General features: G+C 53.5%; 1 protein-coding gene across 1 annotated transcript; it reads right to left on the reverse strand.

The window, feature by feature from the left end:
* Nucleotides 1-338: 338 nt before the first annotated feature.
* Nucleotides 339-8193, reverse strand: TCF15 (transcription factor 15). Its single transcript, XM_048820543.2, has 2 exons — nucleotides 7445-8193; nucleotides 339-925 (listed from the first exon to the last, which is right to left on the reverse strand). Exons 1-2 carry the CDS (start codon nucleotides 7919-7921, stop codon nucleotides 851-853), a joined length of 552 nt encoding a protein of 183 aa, XP_048676500.1. The 5' UTR covers nucleotides 7922-8193; the 3' UTR covers nucleotides 339-850.
* Between the last annotated feature and the right edge of the window lie 4117 nt (nucleotides 8194-12310).

A 12310-nucleotide genomic window follows, 5' to 3' on the forward strand; every position in this document is an offset into this window, starting at 1 on the left:
CTCCAGCAGTGCTGAGCCGGGGCCATCAGCTACTAACTGAAGCCCATGTGACATGGTGATTCATGGCAGCACATGGAATGACTTCTGTAGTACCAGGGTTTCTGCATTACCACAGCCAGCCGCGGTTCTCAGCAGACACACACTGCTGACCAGACCAGTTTGGGCCAGTAAGGCACCAGATCAAGACCTCCAGAGCAGAAGCAAAAGGCCCCTGGGGAAAGCACAGCCAGTCTGCTGTCAGCCCTGTCAACGGAGAGACTCCCAGCCCTCTACCTCCGACTGGAGCTGTGTGTCCTAAGCATAACTTAGGGGGAAACAATGAAAAAAGAGCCACCAAATGATCAAAAAAATAACTTTATTTTCAAACCTGCTGAATATGAAAAAAAAAATAGTGACCATGGAGACCTGCAATAATCTTAACTCTCATAAAGCTCTGTATCGAAACTAACCATTGAACAATATTTTACACTCTCGCCCTTGCCCGCTCCTCTGTCCTGCAGCCACTGGGCCAACATCCCCTTCCAGGGGTCAGTGAGCCCTGCTGCCCCGGGCTCCTGCTGGCCGCGAGGGACAGGCACAGTGGATGGCAGAGGAGCGGTCACACTCTCTCTCTCCCTTATTTGCATCTAGAGCATTGTCCTGCCTTTCAGTCCAAGTCGGTGCAGCCCCAGCCCCCTGTGTCTCCGTGTAGTCCTTTGAGTGTGGGCTCATTTCACATAGGCTTTCCTTTCCTTGAGCTCCAGGGGTCCCATGCTCCTTCCCCCACCCTGGTCTTGAATATCAAGCTCATGTGCTCTGGGGTTCGGCCACCTGGCCTGGCTCCTCAGGCAGATGCTCCCGCAGCTCGGGCTCATCTCCGCGGCACCCGCATTGGGTTCACCCCTCGTGCCTTCAGGCAGTTGCCTGCAAGCTCCCTCCGGTTGCCCTGCAAGAAAGGAAGGGGAAAGCTGGAGACACAATGCCCACACTGCATTCCTGTGCCCCCAGACAGCTGGACTGTGCCCTGAGCCACTGTTTTAGCAGGAGGCAGAGAAAAGCCCAGAGATGGTTGCATCTTGGGGTGGGGGTTAGAAACACTCAGCGGAACAGGAAAATCCTCCCACAGAGTTTGTTGTGGACTGCGGTAGCTGGTGTTGCTGTCTTGTTAACTCTTCATAGGAGCACAATGGACCAGAGTAGGAAGTCCTCACTCATTTCTATATGACTTTGCTGCGGACTTCGCCTGACGAAAACCCTACTAATGCGCTTAGGGGATGGCACAGTCATGGTGGGATCCACCCCTTTCTCGGAGCTCCTTCCACTCATCTGGGCTCTTGCAACAGACAGAGCTGTGCAGCCATGGCCTCACAGATTGTTTTGGAGGAGGCAAGATACACCACACTCCATCTGGGATGGCTGTGCGACCGTCCCACGTGACTCTGCTAACAAGACCTGTGCTAGCGTCACTCAGGGATGGGCCTGCTTTGGGGGCTATTCCGCCACTTGGAATAGGTTATGCCTCTCCATAGTTCATCTGGGGCAGTCCTGGAGAGCCCAGACTAGAGGTGTGCGTCCCCACCTCCCTGTAACGGGAGGGGGGTGTTTGCAAAGGAAGGGTGTGGTGGAAAGTCCATGCCCCAAGCACTAGAGCCCTGAGGGTGACGGGCTGAACTTGGCCATGTCGTCTTGTCGTGTTTCCAAGCTCCAGAGGGAGGTCTGACTGCAGTATGGTGCTGTGACTTTCGTAGTACTCTGCCTTGTGATTGGATGACAGAAGAGCAGGTGGCAGAACGGCCAAATAGCCAGGGCAGGGAAGACTGGGAAGATAGATTTGCAAGTTCTGTAACTGAGATGAAGGGGTGGGTCTGAGAGACAGGGAAAGGCTAGGAGACCGAGCTGGGCTGGAGCGGGCATGCTGACGTCTCGCTTGTTCTAGGTATGGCCAGGAGGACGGGATCCGGTGTGATGTTCTGCAGATGCCCAGGGATTAGCTATCAAGGTCAACGTGACATCTAAACTCTAGAGGTGGAACCTTACGAAGCACAGTTGTCTCTCAAAACTCCCTGGCTACTGACTGTCTCCTGATGAGTCCCTACATTGGAAAGTGAGGAAATTCCCGGTCTCCTTCCTGGGGACTCACTGGCTGGGAATTTAGCTCTTAAATCTTTTTGGAGTTACATTTATTCCCTCGTCTTTTGAAGTGAAGCCCCTTGGGGAAAACCAACCTGGGACTGACCCACGGGTACGGGGATCGGGGAGGTTTATCCTGACTAGTACGTGCCAGAGCAGGCTGCAGGAGAGAGAGCCACTCACCAGGAAAACAGCCCCTTGAGAGCCTCTCCTCACAAGGGTGCCCAGAGCACGTCACAAGCCACCATGCAGCCTAGGGCGGCAGGAAGGGACACTTTGGCTAAGGAACAAATTTCTGCTCTTCTTGAAAGTGCAATGGGATCTTCCCATCTGACTGTGCCCTGGCCCTTGGCCCCCAGGGAGCCACTACAACCCCCCATGGCGTCCCCACGGCCCATTTAGAGAGGCCTGGAATCTCTGGGGACAATGACCCCGGAGCGGCTCCTGCCCTCCCAGAGGAGCTCTTTGCACTAACCAGAATGCGGTGTCCTACTCTGCCACCCCTAGCGGGTACAGTCCCAGCCCAGACCCTCTCATCTGGGGCTTGCAGATACTTTGTGTTCCTTAGCCTGTCTCAGGAGCGTGAGAATGGGGGGCAGGGTCTGCGACAGGCAGAAGTCCCAGCAGGTACCACAAGTAGATGCCAATGTCCAGGAAAGTAACCCCCGGGACTGAACTTCCACCCACAACGCCATGCAGAGAGGGACCTGGGTTGGCTCTAGGCAGGGGCCTTGCCCTCAAAGGAATCCTAATTACCATGGTAACACATGACTTACCCTGGGGTCCCCGTGTGCTGTGGGAATCGGCTAGGAACACTCCACGGAGATGTGACAACAGGTTCTGCCTTCCCCTGTGCAGGGCATTTGGTGCCCATTACATTGAGGCTGATCCCCTCTGCCAGGCTCAAGCTGGCGCTGATGGTGTTGTACCAGCTCCTCCCACCCCAATCACTCCCCAGCCCCAGGCTTAACCTGTGCACCTCAGCTGGGCCCTGCAGCTCTCCCGGCTCATCCAGCCCTGCCCCAATCCTGATCTGTAGCCGCCCTCCTTTTGGGCCAGGGCCCCTCAAAGCTCTGGTGATGCAGCCTCCCTGTGCTCCCGCAGCCTCTCAGCCACCCTCGCGTGTCAGGGGGACTTTGCCATGAAGAGAGCGGGCTCGGTGGAGGCCAGAAGAGTCATTTTCACTGGTTACCTGAGCCAGGATTTGAGTCCAGGTCTCTGGGGCAAAGGGTCAGCACACGAAGCCTCTGTACTCCTGAGCCCATACAACCCCAGGTCACTGCTGGTCTCTGTTTGGATCTACAGTACATTCAATAACCCCCCACACTCCAGAGTCTGCTGACGGCACCCCCAACAAAGACCTGGCCCTGACTAGCATGGCTAGCGAGAGGTAGCAGTGAAGTCCTGTGGCTAGGACATATGGGAATCCCACAGCCTGGGCTCTAGTCCCAGCTTTCCCAGTGACCTGCTGAACAAGTCCCTTCCTCTGCGTCTTTGCTGTGGGAAAGAAACCCCAACTGCTGCAGATGCTTGTTTCCCATTTAGAGACAGTGCCCTTGTTCCCACAGGCTGGTGCTTAGGCCTTGCTGCGACTCTCCGTGCCAGAGCTCATGGATCAGCTCTTAGAGCACTAAAATCTCCTTCCTCAGGGCTCGGAGCAGCGGGAGGAAGTGCAGATAGGGAGGAAGCTTCCTGACGGGGGAGGTCTATCTGGCTATAGACGTGGTGGAAGCTCCATTGCTTGGGACGTTTAAAGCTAGGCTTGCCCCAGCACTAGTAAATGTTCTGTGGGGAACAATCCTGCCTTGGGAGGGAGAGATGGTCCTAAAGGTGGCTTCCATCGATAGCTGAATAGTTATCTCCGGCCTGCCCCCTCCCTGCCAGCTGCGCAAGGGGGTGAGAGGGCTTTTTGGTTATCGTCTCGGGCCTCAGAGGTTATGGGCAAGCTTCCAAAAGGATTGAGGCCTGGTCTCCCTTTTTCTCATGCCTGAGTCCTTGGGCCACTGAGAACAGCTGAGGAGCAGAGCACCGACAAGGGTGCCGGGCCTGGGTCTGCCATTCAGGTACAGGCCCAAGTGTTGGGGGTGCACAGTGCACGGGCAGGTGGGAAGTGGCCTCTCCTGAGCATCTGTTGTGTTTTTTAAACCCATCAGCTCAAATACTTCAGTAGCCAGAGAGATGGACAAGGAGATGGGGGAAGAGACAGGAGGTGGGAAATAAAGGGAGAGAAACTGGAGACAAATCTCAGGGAGGATTGTGGGTGTGAGAGTGCCTGGTCAGTGTGTAGGTCAGGAGAAGCCTGCTGCAGCCCGTGGAGTCACACCGGGGTAAAGCTGGGATAAGCAGGAGGAGGCTCCAGCCCCATGTATCCGGTTTGATGTACAGAAGGGCTGTCTGACCGGGAGACTACGTGTAGGGACGGGGCAGTGTGTGAGCGCTGGGATCAGCGTGTGCATGCCGGGCAGAGTGCAGATGGTTATCGAGTGCATCCAGAGAGCTTGCCCAGATGAGCGTTGCATTTAGGCACTCTGGACTCCCAGTCCCCAGCCAGCACCGGCTCGAACCACACGGCAGCCTTCCCAGGAGACAGTCTACAGAGGGTGGAGACAATGAAGCTCTCTCCTCTCCTTCTGCACCATTCAGGACAGAGCTGCAGCAGGGGCCAGATCTTGAGGGCCTGACTGCAGTGACCTCCCTCTGATTTCTGGGAGCTGGGACTGAGTGGAAACTACGGGTTAGGCCCAAGATTTCTGTCTCTTTCCAAAAAGAAAAGGAGGACTTGTGGCACCTTAGAGACTAACCAATTTATTTGAGCATGAGCTTTCGTCAGCTAAAGTGAGCTGTAGCTCACGAAAGCTCATGCTCAAATAAATTGGTTAGTCTCTAAGGTGCTACAAGTCCTCCTGTTCTTTTTGCGAATACAGACTAACACGGCTGTTCCTCTGAAACCTGTCTCTTTCCAGTTTATCTCGTCCTGCTCTTTATTCCCCACATTATGCCACCATCCTGTTTGTGACCTCACAGCTGGTTGCCGTGCCGAAGGTTATGATGTCACAGGCAGAAGATTATGATTAGGGCCCTACCATGAAAAATGCATCACAGACTGTGAAATCTGGTCTTCCCCCGTGAAATCTAGTCTTTTGTGTGCTTTTACCCTATACTCTACAGATTTCACGGGGGGGACACCAGCGTTTCTCAAATTGGGGGTCCTGAGCCAAAAGGGAGTTGGGTCACGGTGGGGGTCACAAGGTTATTTTAGGGGGGTTGCAGTATTGCCCCACCTTTACTTCTGTGCTGCCTTCAGAGCTGGGCGGCCGGAGAGGGGCGGGTGCTGACTGCGGGCCCAGCTCTGCAGGCAGCAGCGCAGAAGTCAGGGTGGCAATGCCATACCGTGCCATCCTTCCTTCTGAGCTGCTGCTGGCGGTGGCTCTGCCTGCAGAGCCGGGATCCCGGCCCGCAGCCACCGCTCTCCGGCTGCCCAGCTCTGAAGGCAGAGCCACCGCCAGCCGCAGCGCAGAAATACTGCAGCCCCCCCTACAATAACCTTGTGACCCCCGCACAAGTCCTTTTTGGGTCAGGACCCCGACAATTACAACACCGTGAAATTTCATATTTAAATAGCTGAAATCATGAGATTTATGATTTTTAAAATCCCAGGACCATGAAATTGACCAAAACGGACCGTGAATTTGGTAGGGTCCTCGTTATATTAGTGGAGGAAGGCTGGGCCCTAGGGTAAAGCCCGAATGTGCGTAGCCAGGAACAAACATTTGGGAAGTATCCAGATCTGCCTTTCCGAAGGTGTTAGCTCCCTCGAGCTAAATGGCAATGGGGTAACTCCTGCTGAAAGAGAACTTAGAATGTGAGATGCAGTGAAATTAGAGCCCTGCAAGCATCACCCCCACAGCCTGGGGCGAGGGGGCAGCTGGGAATCAAGCTGCATCCAGACACAATATTGGCATCTCTATTTTATTCCTGCAAAGGGCTGGTCTGATCCCAGGGCCCAGACACCCTCAGGCTCTGAAGGGGGTTCAATATAATGCATCCACAGTTTGGTCTCAGGCCTGGCTCTACCTTAAATCTAAACCAAACACATGGAAACTAGAACAAGTTACGTGATAGCGGCACAGAAGGTGTCTGCAGGAGGCCTCACCCAGCAGGGGCCTGTGCTACTTTAGAGTCTCTCTGCTCGGCTTCTCTGCCCAGGGGCAGGAGTTCGGTGTTTCCATGAAGAGTTTCAGAGGAACAGCCGTGTTAGTCTGTATTCGCAAAAAGAAAAGGAGTACTTGTGGCACCTTAGAGACTAAATTGGTTAGTCTCTAAGGTGCCACAAGTACTCCTTTTCTTTTTCCATGAAGAGTGAGACAGCCAAGGAGTCAAGGCAAAGCTCCTGAGACGCCCCCTAATACAACCACCGGAGCAGGTGTGCTGTGCAAGTTTGCAGCTTGTAGAAAAGGCAGGTGGAAGACAGAGCGAGAACACTTCCAATTAAGAGCCCTAAATTCTTTTGACTATGCATTTAAACTAGCGTTAATGGGCCAGCTAGTGCATGTTACGTATACGCTCAGTATACAGGAGCTATTTAGTATGTTGGATCTGCCTGCGGAGGCAGCCTGGTCTTGCAGCTCAGGAGTAGGTTCCAATCCTCAGTGACTCGCTGTCTGTGAGCTAGGATGAACCACTGCACCCCTCCATGCCTCAGTTTCCCCATTTGAAAAAGGGCACTAATGAGATTTGCTCACTTTTGAGACCTTCAGCTGAAAGGCACGACACAAGCACAGGTACCCGGGGCATTATTTCATTGGGCCAGATGTTGCTCTCACAGGTACCCCTGTGAATCTGGAGTGCCACGGATAACTCCAGCTGAGTTCCTCTGGATTTACCCCGAGCATAGAGTTTGACCTGGGGACTTGTATGGGAGTTGTGTGCGTGTAGCGAAGGGCAGAATTTGGCCGAAAGCAGCTACCCGTCAGTGAAGGCCCGCACACCCCAACCCACACAAGCATCCTGCTCAGTCTGAACTACAGCCAGTCCTGATTGCAGACAGTCTGTGCCAGCTGTCACCTCTTCCCCTTCGCCCTTCATATCCTCCTGCCACTCGGCCATGCACTCTCCACAGAGTCCCCTGACACCTCTGCTTACATTCATCCCAACACCTGAAACCCAGCACCCTCCCCTCCCACACGCACCCCAGCGACATCCCTCTGTACCTACGTAGGGCCTTTGCCAGTCCAAATGCAGAGCTCCCTTTCCAGCCTCCCTTCTCAAAGGGATCCTGTTTGCCGGTGTCTGGCCAAGCAGGGGCAGCACCGCTCAGCTGGGAGGATGGACTTACCCCTTTCCTCTGGTTGCTGAGGCAGAAGGTGCAGATGCTGCGGGGCTGTTTGTTGTCCAGCTCCCCCTTGGAGCCATAGATGGTGCTGAAGCAGGGCTGCCCGTCCTCACAGCCCTCTCCGAGCAGCAGCACGTTGGCCAGGTGGGAGATGTAGCTAGAGGCCAGGCGGAGGGTCTCAATCTTGGACAGCTTCCTATCCATGGGCTCGGTGGGGATGAGGGTCCGCAGGGCGGTGAAGGCCGTGTTGACGCTCTGCGTCCGGTCCCTCTCCCGGGCGTTAGCCGCCTGCCTCTGCTTCACCATCACCACCTGGCCTGGCTTCCTGGCCACCTTCCTCCTGGTCTCCAGGTCCTCATAGCAGCCATAGGACTGGTCCGAGGCGTCGCTCTCGCTCCGGTTCTCCTCGTCCTCAGAGAGCATGCTGAGGTCTGGGTACAGCATATGAGCTGCCACGGGTCTCAGCATGGTGAACGCCATGGTGGGGTTTGCCCCCAGACCCAGGGCCCCTCTGCTCTCTGGGAGCCTTCAGCAGCAAGACACCTCTGCGCTCCAGGCTGGAAGGGCTCTGAGAGGCAGCCTGGCTCCTCGCTGGAGCACCAGGGGCTCACTCCAGAGGCTCACCCTGGTGGTGTTCAAGGGCTCGCAATGCACGGACACAAGCAGGAAGCCCTCCCCACCCCCGCTGCAGGTCCTGACGTCTTCCCAGCTGTTGCTCCAGCTTCTCCCCTTTCGAGTCGGAGAGGGTGGTACAGTTTGCTCTAGTGGGATTCACAAGAATCTCTCTATATAAGTCCTGGGAGGGGCTAGGAACTAGGAGCAGATTCCTGGCCAGCCAATGGGGCTGCCTTGGACTTTTCCATCCAGCCAACAGGACTGTGGTGCTCTCCCAGCCCCCAGAATTTAAAGCCAGCAGACGCTGCTTGTGTTCTGTACTTTACAAGGATCAGGATGGGGGCCCTTTTACTGTGCACAGACACCTTGCAAACAGAGCCCTGCGGGGGCGGCACACCGCAATGAATCTAAACAGGCTGCAGCTGGACACAGGCTGTGCTGGGAAGTGCAACTGCACATCAGAGATCTGCTGCCCGCTGGGGAGCTGCTGCAAATGCTACTTCCGTACTAACTTCTCCTGACACAGACAGACCAGGCAGCTCCAGCTGACTTCACAGCCCACCCTGCCCCCTCTGCAGGCCGCAAGGCCCCCCACAGCCAGCACCTGTCTAGCACCCCCCAGAAGAGCTTCCACAGAGCCAGCACCCATGCACTGCTCCCTGCTGCACGTTCCCCAAGTGTGGGGCATGCAGGGTTGAAGGACTAGCTTGTGGAGGGCACAGAAGATGTAGACATTAAGATGGGCAGGGCACTTTAGTAGCACATGGTGGGGATGGTTTCATTTTCCTGAAGAGGAGCTGAGCTTTCAAACGCTGCCCTGGGTCACCTCCTGGAGGGGCTGGGCCCTCTTTACCCTTGACCTCTGGCGGGCCAGCAGCCCTGTATTTCTGCCTATCGGTGGGCTTGGCATTCACTTTCTATTTTGTAATGATTCTGACGGATAATATCCATGTTTATGTTTAAGCGTTTTTTCCCTATTTCGATTGCTTTAAATTTTCACAGTTGCGAGAAATTATGGAGGGTGGGGTGGGGGGGAGGGTCAGACAGAAATGATTTAACGACAGCAGATGTTGAGGTTCCAAAAGTGCAAGCTTCAGAGCCGTTAACACACACACTGTCGGCATCACATGTCAAAACATACCGAGTCGAGAGCCTCAAATCAGCTTACGATAAGTTCTCAACAGCAGGTTTCTTCTGGGGCCGAGCTGCACATTTCAATGACCATCAAGGCACATACTGTTTGTTGGTGTGTGTGTGCCTGGTGAAACTGACGATTATCGCCCTTTCCCAATAAAAATGCAATCCTTCAGCGCCTACCTCTAGTGATTCCTCTTGGGGGAATCTTGCACACTGTGAATGCAGAAGCTAAAGATCCTCTATGGACAGTGCTCGTCTCCCATTCCCGTAAAGCCAGCTGCTGGGAGAGGCTGTGATGGAGTCGCTTTCAGTCCCCCATAGGGGCTCATTCCCTGGCGTGCACTCTGCAGGGACAGCTTGAGAGCGGAGTAGCTGGGAGCTGCTCACACCACCAGTCCTCCTACACCATCCCCTCCAGCGATACCTGCTGGCTGAGGCAGGGATTGGAGGAGCGGTGAGTTGCTCCCCTAGATCTGGGTTTTCCATTAATCATATAAATCATCCTAGTTAAAAAACAGCTTTTGCTAAGATAAAGCTCTCTGAATGCTAGGTTGGAGCATGGCTGAGTAGGAGCATTTCCTCTCACCCCAGGAGGAAGGTGTGTGCCGGCAGTGGAAAAAATGAAGTTTTTTTTCCTGAAGTGGAGAGAGATCTGAGCAGCAAAAGCCTCTGAATTCACTTGGGGTTCAGCAATTCCGCTCCTCTCAGACCCTCTGCAAACCAGCGGCCTAGTAGAGAAGAAACCCTCTCGCTAGGGTTAGCCAAAGCCTTCTGCAGCTCTGAAAGATCAGAACAGCCCCTTAGACACACAGGGAGTGTTTGCCCATCGCTGGCTTCCTGAGCCAATGAATTATTGCCGGGAGATTTCCTTTCCTGTCTGCTCCTCTTTGGCGGAGCTATTCACTCCTGTCTCACTCTCCCTTTCTCTTTTCCCACCACCACCCAGTGTCCCTCCTCTCATCCTCTGCCTGCAAGCACAGAGCCCCAGAGAGAGAAGGCAGGAGGGGAAGCCAGCCAAATAAAGCAGGCAGAAGGCTTCCTGTGCTTCCCTTCCTCAGAGGCCCGAGGCTGAGCGGAGATCGCCAGGGCCTGGGGTGCCATGAGCTCTGCAGGTCAAAGCGGGAAGGCAGCTTAAACAAACAGAGGGGGAACCTGCTCCCCAAACAGAGAGAATCGTGTATTTACACAGACGGGTCTTGATACCAACAAGTGGCCTGTTGCATTTATTAAAGAAGAATCCTCTGATTACTCAAGAATTTCCTCACCAAAGGCTCCTTAGCAAAGCAAGTGTGATGTACAGACCCCCTTAAATGGGGCAGAGTGTCCCTGTGCAGCTGGCAGATTTCCAGCCGTCCCATTAGCGAGAGGGGCAGCGTGGCTGGAGCAGGTTAGAGAAACAAATGAAATGATGCAGAAACCACCTCCAGTTTTGTTTTTTGGTTGGTTGGTTTTCTCAGCTGGAAACTCCAGGCTGTGATTTTAGAACGAAAGGGTCTCCCTCCCGAGGAGTGTGGAGGCCCCCATCTGCCACCCTGAGATGCTGTCCCAGGAGGGGTGGGGCCTGCCTGGGGCCTGTGTCTGAGACGTCACATAGAGGTTGCCAAGCGCCTCTGAGCACTACCCCATGCTGCTCATCTGTGTGGGCAGTAATGATACTGTCAGGTCTGAGCCTGAGCAGCTCAGCAGTGACTTCAGGGCTCTGGGACTGAGGGTGAAGGGGCCAGGGGCTCAGGTTCTGTTCTCATCCATCCTTCCAGTGGAGGGTAAGGGCACAGGCAGGGACATGGGCATTCTGGAGATGAATACACAGCTGCATGGGTGGTGTCAGTGGGAGGAGGGATTTAAACTAGGTTCAAAGGCGGGCCTAGGTAAACATAGAAAAGACAACTTGAACGGAAAGCTAGATGTTGGGAGGGCACGGAAAAGTACAATCTGGTCATAGGAACAAGAAGAGGGAACTCAGTCGGGGAATTTGCTCAACATCTTCTGTGTCTACACACAAATGGGGAGTAAACAGGAAGTATGAGCCCTGAAGCTAAATTATGACTTGGTGGGATAAATCTCAGGACTAGGATATTGGCATAGAGGGGTAGAACTTGTTCAGGAAGGACAGGGAGGGTAAAAAGTGAGCAGACACTGCATTATACATCAAGAATGCATACACTTGTCCTGAGCTCCACCAGGAAGTGAGAGACAGACCAGTTGAAAGTCTCTGGGTAAAACTAAAAGGGGAAAAACAGGGGTGACGTCATGGTAGAGGTCTAATGCAGACCATCAGATCAGGAAGTGAAGGTGGATGAGGCTTTTCTAAAACAAGTAACAGAAATATCCAAAACACAAGCCCGAGTAGTAACGGGGGGGCTTTAACTACCCCGACATCTGCTGGAAGAGTAATATGGCAAGACACACAATGTCCCATAGTTCTTGGAATGCAGTGGGGGGAGGTAGTAACTGGGGGACAGCCATCTGAGACTTGATTCTGACCAACGGGGAGGAACTGGTTGAGAACCTGAAGAAGGAAGACAACCTGGGTGAAAACCATCATTAAATGATAGATTTCAAGATTTTAAGGAAAGGAAGGAGTGAGGGCAGCAGAATAAGGACAATGGACTTCAAAAAAAGCAGACTTCAACAGAGAATTGGTAGGTAAGGTCCCATGGGACAAAAACCTAAGGGAAAAAGGAGCTCAGGAGAGCCGGCAGTTTCTCAAGATGGCAATATTAAAGGCACAACTGCAAAGTACTGTATTCTGATGTGAAGGAAAGATAGGAAGAAAAGTGAGGCCAATATGGCTCCATCAGGAGCTCTTTAATGACCTGAAAACCAAAAAGAAATCCTACAAAAAGTGAAAACATGGACATATTGCTAAGGAGGAGTAATTAGGGACAACGTCAGAAAAGCTAAGGCACAAAATGGGTTGCACCTAGCAAGGGACATAAAAAGAATAAGAGGTTCTTTACATACATTAGGAGTTACAGAGAAACAAAGGAAACTGTAGGCCGTCTACTTAGTGAGGAAAGAGAGCTAATAATGGATGACGTCAAGAAGGCTGAGATGTTTAATGCCTATTTTGCTTCAGTCTTCATTAAAGAGGTTTGTTGGTGGCCAGAGACTCAA

The sequence above is a fragment of the Caretta caretta genome, chromosome 13 (assembly GCF_965140235.1).
Source record: "Caretta caretta isolate rCarCar2 chromosome 13, rCarCar1.hap1, whole genome shotgun sequence".
NCBI classification, from domain to species: Eukaryota; Metazoa; Chordata; order Testudines; family Cheloniidae; genus Caretta; species Caretta caretta.